The 12,353-nt window shown below is 40.0% G+C and overlaps 1 protein-coding gene across 1 annotated transcript in view; it reads right to left on the reverse strand.

Moving 5' to 3' along the window:
- The window catches only part of hlcs (holocarboxylase synthetase (biotin-(proprionyl-CoA-carboxylase (ATP-hydrolysing)) ligase)), a 28,720-nt gene that overhangs the window by 5,487 nt on the left and 10,880 nt on the right, over positions 1 to 12,353 (reverse strand). The window contains 5 exon segments of the mRNA XM_034607694.1: positions 80 to 240; positions 389 to 456; positions 5,434 to 5,714; positions 11,260 to 11,391; positions 11,393 to 11,434. Coding sequence (XP_034463585.1) covers positions 80 to 240; positions 389 to 456; positions 5,434 to 5,714; positions 11,260 to 11,391; positions 11,393 to 11,434 — 684 coding nt within the window.

The raw sequence follows: 12,353 nt of genomic DNA on the forward strand, positions 1-12,353 counted from the left end.
TGTATGTAGTGTATGGGCTTAATTACATAAGATAGGGTAATATAAATGAACAAACTTAGGGAAGTGTGTAGGCAGATACCTGGTATCCAGGCAGTGTGCGAACAGCCTCCACCACTGCCAGAGCAGCTAGGTGCTGGAGGAAGGGAATCCTTTGTCCGAGCCTAGAGCTCAGCTCAACTTGGATCTTTAGAGTGAACATAGCACAACCCAGAGGGCTGAGCCAGGTGTTCTTGCCCCGACCTGAAGCAGTAGATAGCAAAGCAAATATGTTACACACTTCTGACAATAAGATGAACAAAATTAACTCCACTGAACCTGCAGTTTATAATGCCTTTGTGTTGTGAGTGAATGTTAAATGTTCATTTATACAGTTTGCTGGAGCACGCACCTCTTCCCTGTCTTTGTCGACCAGCTACTGCTATTAAACCCACATCTTTTGGTAAATGTAGACTTAACCTGGAGGGAGACAAGAATAATAAAGCCATGTTAAAGAGTACTATCACTAGTTAGTAATATTCTTTGTTACACCTTTAGGTAGTGGCTTTACTGTAGTGTTACCCTTTCTGTTGCCCTTATTGAGAAAATTCTTGTCATACTTTATACCTAGACCCAACACTGAATAGTCTCATCAGGGACTAGTTAGTTGGGGCATAGTTGGCTTTTCTAAATAAAATAAAAACAGTTTCCAAAATGTATGATATTAATATTTATAAAAATATTTTTTCATGGGAAAACCATTCATCTTAAATTAGGTTGTCTTTATTAAACTCTTTATATGCACTATTAAGTACATCTCAGGTATACTGTGTCAGCATCAGCTGACAGGAGTTATACAACAATAATTTCAAGTAATCCCATCAAAGACTGTTGCTGTTTTCAATGAATGCTTTTTAGTTAGGTTTCTGTCTATTATATGTGCTTTACTGAGTTAATGAAACATTGTTGACTTAATTGATCTCTTAAATGGATCCACAGTGACATCCTATGCCCTAATCACAAAGTGGTAGGGGGTGTGCCAAAGGGTCAAATACTGTTTGGATTTTTATTGGACATCTTTTGATCATAGACATTTTCCTTGTGTTTGGATTTGGTTTGGTTGTTTTCATGCTGAGTTGACTCATTCTGACACTTAAAACATGATGTAAATTAAGCAGTTTTGAGTCAAATTTGAATGTTGGGGCTTATGGACACTAGGATGACACCACAGGAGCAGTTTGGAGGCATTTTTCTGTTGTTATTTTACATTTGAAGAAGTGGTCACCAGTTACTTCAATTGTATTGGATTTGGCTGCAACGCTGTTTACCCCTGAAACTCCAAAAGTGATTTGTGGACTCAAAAACTTCACCCACCCTTCCATCGGTATAGTGGTGATTAGAGAATAAGTACATTTTCATTTTTGGGTGAACTATCCCTTGAACAAACCAGCCATTGTTTTAAACTACCCTTCTCCTTCCCTCTAAGGAGAGTGTGCACCTCACATCAGTGTAGTTTCATTTTGGTGAGGGCTGACTGTCTCAGAAAGAGAGAGAGAGAGAGAGGGGAGGGGAGGGAGGGAGGGAGGGAGGGAGGCCTCTCACAAGGCCAAATCTGTAAACTATCTGTCACCCATTCCAAATAAATATTTAATTTCATAGGATAAACCTACCAACCTCTTAAAGGGAAGGATAAAAGTATATAAATATGTCTGGTTATCCCACCACTAACACACCCAGTTCATCAATATACAGTAAGTAACTCCCACAAGTAAAGAAATGTAGAGCGATGCAGTCTGTGGTACTGTGAGCACCCCGCTCCTATGTTAGGTTGGTTATATCCGGCTCCAGCAGCTGACAAAGGTTTATTTTTCCCTCTGATGGGAATCTATATCTTTGATTAAGATACTCACCAGAGTAGGTAAAATTATTTTGTCAGTCTCTGAAGACCCTTGTCCTACTCAGAGACCCTCTAACAATCCGTGCACCAAGCTCCAATGGATCCTCTAAAAATGCTGATGTCATGTTTCAAAGGACCTGATTGGTCAGTGGACGGGGCTTTTATACTGGTTGATCCCTTATCGCCAACTTAACCTGGTCTGGAGCAGGTCAGCCATTCAGCATAAGTTACCATGGTGATTTACGCCGATAAGAATTGAACGAGCTTCGTAGAACCCGAAACCCTGAACTTAACCTGAAGTTGCCCGGATAAGTGCAAATCCGGCTTCGTAGTACAGGTTCCTGATCTGTTCTGAAATCATAAATAAGCCCTGCCGTTTGTCCCAAGTCAGTGTGATTTTTGACTCACACACACAGACTTAATTCCACAGATCTCAAATACCCTACGCATGGACTATCCTGAGTTTAACCTTTAAAATCGATCTTTAGATTTTGTGATATTTTTGTTTATAATAAGCTTTTTCTTTATAAATAAGATTTTTTGGGGATGTCAGATATAATTTTTGTCATAGTGGCAAAGAATAACCACAACAGTCATAGTCAAAGCTTTGTCACAATTCATTGAAAGTTTTTGCATTCCATGTGTGGTTCTAAACTATGCATGGTGAAAAAATAGCTAACACACTTGAGATTATTCTGCTGTCAAATGACAGTGACCTTGCAAATTCACGTATTACATAAAAAACAGCTGACGGTCAGAGTAAAGACAAGTGACAAGTGCGTCAATTAAATTGCAGCTGCTTGTAATTGGACGATACAGATACAAGGTGAAAATGTACTGGGATATGTTGTTTTGCACATAACTGGAGACATGTTGCAACATTTTTTAAATGCTGGACAGTAAAAATACAGGAGGAAGAACTAAATTGGGAGAAGGGCGTGTCTGTGTGTTTTTTGGGAAGTTGCTCTGGATGTGACATTTTTATATTGCTTTATCCACAGAGAAGCCCTGGTTTTTAACAACTTAGAACTGCTAAAGTTAACGATGGCTTCTCTCTCTCCCGCTCAGTGTGCTTGATGTTAAGTTACTCCTCTGCCTCCTTTAGTGATACAGGTACTTGTAATAATTGTTGTTTATTTGCTATGATGGAGGCAAGGATTAAGCAAATGGAAAGTCAGCTCCGCTACATGGAAACAAAATCATGAGCTTATATAGTTAGCCAGTATCTGGTAGCCGGTACGAGCCAAGCAGCTGTAGCTTCTCCAGCCCCACCAGCAGCTCCCAAGCAACAAACGAAAACTTGGTCGGATTCGGAGAGACAGCATTCTTTCAACTAGCTCTATATCAGGACCAAAGAATAAAAGGATAACATGTGATTTATTAAATTTCTTTCTTAAATTAGGTCACTCTACTCCAAATCTTCTACTTGTCAATGTCCCAAAACAAAGCTTACGCAGGTGTGACGTGGTGAGATTATAATAAATATGGCTGAGGCTTTAGACAATGGGTGTGCCCAAACCCAGACCAGATCTCCAACTGCAAAATGTATATCTTTGCGTCATGCTTTGTAGTACTTGGCTTGTCTCGCTTTGGCCACACCAAGCTGTCTTTCAACCTCCTTGAGCAATTGTCTGTGTGGGTGTAGAGTGTGGTCAGTGCAGGGGGCTTGTGTATGAGACGCTCAAGTGGGCCTTTGAGGTTGCATCCTAGAGCTAACACAACAGGGGTCACAACAGTGGTCTCGTGCACTGCAGTGTAGATAGTCAACCTAAATTCAGGCAGCCACAGGTTCCAGTCATGATGTAGGTCTCCCACAAAAGAGGCGATCATGGTCTTCAGTCTCCTATTAACCCTCTCTATCAGGTTAGTATGGAGATGGTAGGCTGTAGTGAGCTTTTTGGTTACACCCAAAGATAGACAGAGACTGGACATCAGCTGGCTTGTGAATTGGGAGCCCTGGTCTGTCACCAGGTTGTTGGGAACTCCCCAGCGTGTGAAAATTAAATTTTTCAGGACCTGACAGACCTTTGACATCTTAGCATCCTTCAGAGCAAAAAGCTCCACCCTTTACTGTAATAATCCACAACTATCATCAGCACTTAATTCGGTTCACGGATATAAAGAGTGGCTCATGATTTAATTAAATGTTGATCTCCACATGTTCTATAAATTATTGCGGAAAATTTACCATGTTGGTTTTTGAAAAATTCACGGCCACTACTGAGCATTTGCACATTTAGAGAATTTACATTTTAATTATTGCTTTAGAGGACTGCATATATGCCTTCATGTCTATCAAGATTTTATCCTCCTCATAGTGTGAACTGTACAGATGTGATGAGATGTGATCGAGGAGATCCTGTTCTTTTACCTTACATTCAGCATTGCTCCAGCCTGTCAGAACTTGGCAGATGATTTAATAAAATATAAGCACCCTGGCACCAAGAAATTCCACATTCACACATGGGAATCAGACAGCTTGATCTAATATAGTAAATGTACTAACTGATGTTATTCCCACCCAGTCAGCATAATCTGACATCTACACTACATAACTACATAGACTTGAATACAACCTAACACAGACAGCACATATTGGACTGCATCACTTGGCTCCCAAAATACAGGCTCACTTGTGGTTCCTACAGTCTATAAGAGTAGAATGTGAGGTAGAGCCTTCAGCTGCCAGGTTCCTCTCGAGGTTTGGGAGGCAGACACTGTCTCGACATTTAAGGTTAAAGGAGATTCTCTCTCTCGCTCTCATTCAAATTAAAGATAGTCAGATCATTGACGGGTTTTTCCCGTCTGTCAGAAGAAGAGAAAACAGAGAATTTAAAACAGAGATATAATATCGCGATATTTTTAGGCTATATCGCGATATTTGTTTTAGGCCATATCGCCCAGCCCTAACTTTTCACGGTCCAAATATGTATGAAAAGACCCAAATTAACTCTGTCAGTGGACATAGTGGAGCTGTGCATGGCTCCTTTGTGGCGCTGTGGAGCAGTCCGTGGTCTCTGCGTCGGTAGCCAGGGACTGTTTATGTTTATTTATCGCAAGTCATATCGTCATCACAATATTAAACATTGTTATCGCATGTTTTCCTAATATCGTGCAGTATTGACATTTAGTTGGGTACTGTTTCAAAATCATAATTTTGATATTGTGACAGCAATAAGAAATTTCCTCAAGTCTCTCTTGATATATTGTGTTCAATGTTCATGAACTTACACATGGACAACTGAAAACATAAATATCTTAGTCCATGGCTGTCAACAGCAAATAAGTTGGACAGCTTCAAACAAACAAGGAAAGGTACAGCTATCAGTGAGTTAAAGTAGTTTTTGAGTACTTTTTTGAGTAACTGCAGGTAATGGTGTTTTAGGGTGGTGAATTGCATTGTGTAAGCTGTTTAGCTTGTGCACAATACAGCAATCACAACAGTTGTGATATGTACACCTTTTGGTCACAAACAACAACTTTGACGATGGCAGTAACATTCTGCCTGCCTCAGCACGTTTTTTTTAAATATCAAACAGATTCAAAGGGTTGTGTTTTACCCTTCAAACAGGTCCATCGTAGACGATGCCATCTCAGTGTAAAACAGGTTATGTCCGAGCAGACTGGTCTGTAGGTTCTTCCTGTAGGTCTCCATTCTGAACTCCGCCCAGCTCTGAGACTCAGAAGAGTCGGTGACCAGGTCCAGAGAACCCTCATGCAAAAAAGAACCATCCTGCAGCTCAGAGCAGGATACCATCCTCAGGGAGTGCTTGGACAATGTGAGGAAGCCATTTTGATCTGCTTGTGTCTCCAGCCACTTCAGGAAGTAGGCCTTTGCCTCCTGTGTGGACAACAGGGAAGTAAAGAAGGACAATAACACAATTAATTTGATCTTTTATATGAAATATGGTAGCCATATTTCTACACAAGTTCAAGATAAAAAGGTTTCTTTAATTCTGCCAAAAACAAAGTTCAAATAATCAAAACACTAAGAAATACTAGGGAACTAGAAATGGCTGGAACACAGTACTGAAGTGAAACTAGTCCTCCAAAAGGGAGGCAGGGATAATTGAACAGAGATGAAACACATTAGGAACAGGTGCAGATGATCACAAGAGTGGGAAAACAGGACAATGGCACAGAATAAAGTCGCAGACACACAAGGAGAGAAATTCCTGAATAAAACAAGAAAGAAAAGAACTCAGAGTAACCAACCAAACAGAACACAAACCCAAACAAAAGGAAAACAAGGTCAATTAATTTCCACAAACTAAAAAGGCCACAACAGAAAATCAGGTCCAAAAACAGTCCTTTTCAATAATTTAAAGTAGGGCTGCACCATATTAAGAAAACAGGCGATATGCAAAAACATTGTTGAATGTCGCGATGACAATATGCCTTGAGATAAATAAACATAAACGGACGCAGAGACCACGGACAGCTCCACAACATCTTTAATTATCTAGTGCAGCAGGGCTCCATCTGATTGGTCATATATATTGACATGCAGAGTGTGAATGCATGGTGCATGGAACACCATTTATCACAGTTTAAGCTGTCTTTTGCAATAAGTATATCGTGCATTTTGATCTCGTCGATGACAGTAGATTTGCGATATATCGTGCAGCCCTAATTTAAAGTTTCAGGGGCAGAATCATGACACATGCGGATTTTGTCAAATGAGAAAAGAAGTTTAGTCTATCTCGGGTCACAATTTAAGATTTATGGGCTAACTAAGTTTGAACCTTTTTAGGGGACTCTGAATTTGCCTCCCCACATCTCTGTTAATGAAGGTTAGAGAGAAATGTTTTTAAGCTCTTTACAAGCTCTCCGATGTGAAAAACAACACTATGAGCGAATATGACCAGTGAAGTTGAATTGCAAAAAAGATTTACCAATTTTAGCTTATAATGACATTAAGACCTTCAGACCATTTTAGACTTTGGATTTGGAGTTATTGAGATATCAATATTTTCTGGCACTTATCTGACATGGAATGACTAATGTGTTATTGGTTTATTGGGCCAAGATATGGTTATACAATGGTATCCAATTATCTGTGATAGCACCCAATTAGATACTATTACAACACTTGAACTGTAATATTTAATTGCTATAAATATTGAATCAATACCAATTTGTATATTTTCTTTCCCTTTCATATTTTACTGTAAAGATCTAAGCAACTTCTATCAGCACAGCAATACTGGTGTTACTCTAAGTTTTAGCCAAATTCTCAATTTCAAGCAACACTATAGGGCCCTTGCACCTTTGTGCATGTCAGGCAGCAGTATACTGTAGATGCTGGGCCATTACCACAGGGCAACACAAGGAATCTTTCTGAGCTTTGGATTCTGCATGTCTGAATGGATCAGCACATGTAGTTGGTGTACATGGATTCGACATTTGAAAACAGTAATTTCTTTTAAATGGCGAACATGATGCTGTGTAAGATGACCACTATAAGGTGACCACTGAGTGGGCACAGACAAAGATACTCTTGAGTAGTTAATATAGGAAATCATTCTTTTAATGCTGACTAAATGTTATTTTAGTGCTGCTTAATAAATTGTCTTTACACACACACACACACACACACACACACACACACACACACACACACACACACACACACACACACACACACACACACACACACACACACACACACACACACACAAACTTGCATATAAAAACATGGCAAAAGACCGAATTTATGTTTTATGAATATATTCATATTGTCCATCATAAATATTTTTTTCAATTACGTATAAACTGGAATAAAAAGTGCAATAATAAAGAAGAAATTAAACATTTCTTTTGTATATATACACACTGCTCCAAAAAATTAAGGGAACACTTAATTCACACATAGTATCTCTATGAACAAAATATTCATTTTGAAAATCTTTACTGATGAACATCGTGTAATTCATTGAGAACAAAATAATGTAAGAAGGGCCAATCAAAACCAGAATCATTAACCCCTTGAGGGCTGGATCCAAAACTACACCGAAATCAAAGGGAAAATTTGAAAACACAGGCTGATCCAACTTGTTTGAACTTTCATCACAACAACTCGTAAGGTTGTTCAGGAGTGTGTATGGCCCCAGCGTGCCTGTATGCAATCCCAACATCGTCTGGGCATGCTTCTGATGAGATGGCGGATGATGTCCTGGGGGATCTCCTGCCAGACCTGGATCAGGGCATCAGCAAGCTGTGGAGGTACTTGGCAGCGATGGATACACGGATAAATAAGGTCCCAGACGTTCTCAATCGGATTCAAGCCTGGGGAACGTGAGGGTCAGTCAATGGCATCAATGCCTTCATCATAGAGGAACTGCCAACACACTGTCAACATAAGGTCAGGCATTGTCCTGCACCAGGGGTCCAGGGCCCACTGCACCAGCTTAAGGTCTGACAATCGCTCTGAGGATTTCACCTCAGTACCTAACAACAGTCAGGGAACCAACGGCTATGACATGGAGGATCGTACAGATCTCCATGTCATAGCCACGATCAGAATTTGTGGAAATTAATTGTCATAGCCATTCCAACAAAGTTACTTGAAGAAATTCTTCCCTTACAGTCCTTTAAGTTAGCCGTAATTAAACCCCTTCTCAAAAAACACACTCTCGAACCGGGTTTTTTTCGCCACCTACAGACCTATATTCAACCTTCTCCTCCTGTCTAAAATCTTCGAGAAAGTTGTAGCCAATCAGCTGTTTATCTCCAGAAAAATAGTCTATACGAAGACTTTCATTCAGGGTTCAGAGCTCATCAAAACAGGGAGACAGCCTAGGCAAAAGTCACAAACTACCTTCTCAGATCAAGGGTTTGTCTCTGTCCTCGTCTTGTTAGATCTTCGAGCAACATTCGACACTATCGATAACCAGAATTAGAAAAAGCTATGGAAATTATCTGAGGGGATAGAAGAGGCAGAGGGAGAATGCCAGAAGCTCGATATCCAGAGTGCACAGTTCCTCGCTCACAACGACTGTAGAGCACCATTGTGTGTTTACATAGAGACACGCGCCACCACCATGTTGTTTACCGGTGAGCTCACAGTCTCAGTCCTAGAGGGGAGGAAAAGTCGTCGATGTACAGCATGCCATCGTCATCTGTCTTTTTTTATCCATTTTTCAGTAAATGCAAGAATGGAGGCAGTCCTGTATTCATGCAAATGGTTAATGTTGGCTTGTAGCTCGTCCAATTTGGGTCTGAGGGAGCGCACAATAGCAAGGAGGATCACTGTTTACACGACTCCCGTTTAAGTCTGGCTCTGATTCCACCTTACTTTCCCCCCTTCTGGTTACCTTATTTTTGTTGTGGGCAGAGTCGCCATGCTTGGATGAGTGCCATCGGCATGTGACCTCGGCAAACGTGTCAGTGTTGATAGCATGGTGGAGGAGAAGACCGAGCTGCAGCACAAAGTCTCTGGAATAAGTGACTCTTCATCTGTCTGCGAGATCATTGGTGTTAGGGGTTAGTCCATGGATATCCATGTTGATGTTCGGGAAAAGACAGAAAGAGAGTTTGTGGTGTATTATAGTCCTGCGGTCACGGTTGTAAGTAAACAAAGAGAGAACAGAGAGCTGGATGGATACGGGCATAAGAAAGTCGCTAGAGAAGCGTATGGAGGAGGCAGATGCCAGAGTTTTCACTACAGAGGACAACTACTGCAACAGGACATCTAGCTGCCGTGGACAGTACACAACATCCTCACAACTCGTACTTGATTATTTTTTTTAATCCCCTACATACAGTCCCGGATTGCTGTATAGATTCATTGTTGCACCTGCACATCAACCCAGCATTTAATATTAGCAGAACTTAAATTTGAAGATTCAATACATCTTTTTTACTTTTTACTAAACAGAAGTATTATGAGTCCAGTCCAAGTCCAGTCGTTTGCTTGCCCACGAGTTGAAAAATCAGAACAACAATGGTAGGATCACAGTAGGCCAAGAAAAAAAAATGTTCTCCCGATTTTCTGTATCTGAGGATTCCTGAGAAATCACATCCAGTGGTTCTGAATTCTATAGCCTCATTTAGTGCTCTGCTATAAAACCTTCACATCTGCCGGAGCTTGCCCACACAGTTGGACAAGGTGCTGGAAGTCTGGTTCAGTATCAGTGAAGACAGATAAATACTTTAGAGAAAGAAAAAAATAATTTGTTTCCACATACAGAATCCATTACTTACATAGGTCAAATGGGGGACAAATGACAAAAAATAATAAGAAAATTCATAATTAATAACAATAGTAATACTCTTATAATAAAGCCAAATACAAGACAAGGGAGTGCATTGTCAGCTTGACTTAAGGTTCTGACAGTATTTCAGGAAAGGTCCCCAGACCCTATGGAACCTATTATTGGAGCTATAAACTGAGTAGCGAATCTTTTCAAGTTGAAGACATGACATGATGTCCCTCAACCACTGAGCATGGGTGGGCGGGGCAGCATCCCTCCATCTGACAAACTCACCCCAGTCGGTTTTTATATAGCAAATTATTTTGGACCATTTTTTGCACTTCAGTCAGTGAGGAACATTTTGTCCAGTGCCCTTCTTATACAAAGACAAATGAAAAAGTGAACTTTAAACTAACTAAAAGATACTGGAACGAAGCCACACAATAGTACACTATGTGCTTCTTGTACTATATACTAATCCTCTATGTAAGGATTGGAGAAGCTATTCTGCAGACATTTTGTGGCACAGAGCTAGAAGCTGTGTGCCTCAACCTGCATAGCAGTCTGGAAAACATTCTCAAGCTCTCAATTCCATTAGCCTGTTGCTTGGTGGCATTGAGTGGCTGGGGAAGCAGGGCCAAAGATCACACAGTAATTTCTATATTCAATAATAAAGACAAAAAAAACTGCAGTACTAATGTTGATTCTACTTATATTAACTTAATGCTATATCCATGGGAGGCTCAAATAGTACACTGAAACAATACCAGTGGAGGGGTCAGATTTGGGAATGTTGCCAGAGCTGCTTTGAAATGACTAGGGTCGCTTACTGCTTCTCAGCAAACTGGTGTTCTGACTCCCCCTACAGGTACATTTTTTCTTTAATGAAGATTTGACTTCTATACTATATAGCATTGCATACATTGCAGTTTTAACTAAACTCTCTACTGAGTATATATCATAATGACACACTTTTCAATAATTTCAAATATACTCTTCATTATTCTATAGTCTGCCTTCAGTGGGCACATGTAAAATATATAGTTAACTTCAGTGTAAACCTAGATCTAACCAAATGCTATCAAATGGAGGAGCTCTCACTGCGTTGAGTCAATATGATGGCAGATCAATTTCAGAAGTACAGCCTTAACATCATTGTATTGACCTTCACAGACAGATGAGGACTCTTACCAGAGAGATGGCCAGCAGGTGAATTGGGGTTGGAGTCAGATCATGGTTTAGTTCACAGCTGAGTCCCAAAGATATGAGGATTTCTGTCAAGACTTCATAACGCAGTGCATTGCTGACCTTCAGTTCATCAAAAACTTTCAGTCGTCAAATTCTCAGGTGCAATTTCCAGGTGGACCTGCAGACAGGGAACAAAATTTGAAGCATTGTCTTACATATAAATTAAATTACAGCTTAATCAAACATTTTCTACTCCAATACTCAACATTAATTTGATTTATCAGCTATCACATACAATTTTGTAGACCAAATTTAATAATGTGCTCCACAAAAAACTCTCTTGGATAATGAAAATCAACCATATTGGATGTTTTGCTAATTTGAATATTATTAATTAAAAAATGTATAGAACTTCTTGGATTTTTATTTTATCCAAACCAAATTTGGTATTCAGCCTGGGGAACAACATTTCCATAATAAATGAGCAAGAACGTTTTTTTTAAAAAATGGCCACCATCAACCAAAATATCTTTACAACAGGCGGTGCTTAGCATTTATTGGCCGTTTACTCTTTAAAGGGGAGCTATTATTGTTTCCCTACTGTCAGAGGTACAGGTTTACACAGTTACAAGATTTTGGAAGTTTGTCAGTATGCCTCTCCGAAATAACTTTTTTGGTTGTAAAGAAAAATGTATATTAGTTTCCCTTTCCTAAAGAAAAACACACCAAGCAACAATGGATAAACTTTCTCTTTGCGGGCCAACAACAGCCACATGCAACCGTCTTTGTTTGTTCCCGACACTTCACAGAGGACTCTTTCGTCAACAGAGCCCAGCATTAAGCTGGATTTGCAGCTTGGCCTCTGCTGAAAGATGGGGCTGTTCCCTCTGCTAAAGGGCTCTGCTGAGGACCCAGAAACACAAGCCGTACCTAACATATGAGATAAATGTTTCTGCTCACCTTTATATCGCTTTTTACTCAAACATTGTGTGCATATGTTTGACTACATGTAGGCTAACAGACTAACGATATTAACATGTTGTAGTATAGTCATCATTACGGAGGAATCCTCGCTCAGACCACGTGCTCCCGCTAAC

The sequence above is a fragment of the Hippoglossus hippoglossus genome, chromosome 14 (assembly GCF_009819705.1).
Source record: "Hippoglossus hippoglossus isolate fHipHip1 chromosome 14, fHipHip1.pri, whole genome shotgun sequence".
NCBI classification, from domain to species: domain Eukaryota; kingdom Metazoa; phylum Chordata; class Actinopteri; order Pleuronectiformes; family Pleuronectidae; genus Hippoglossus; species Hippoglossus hippoglossus.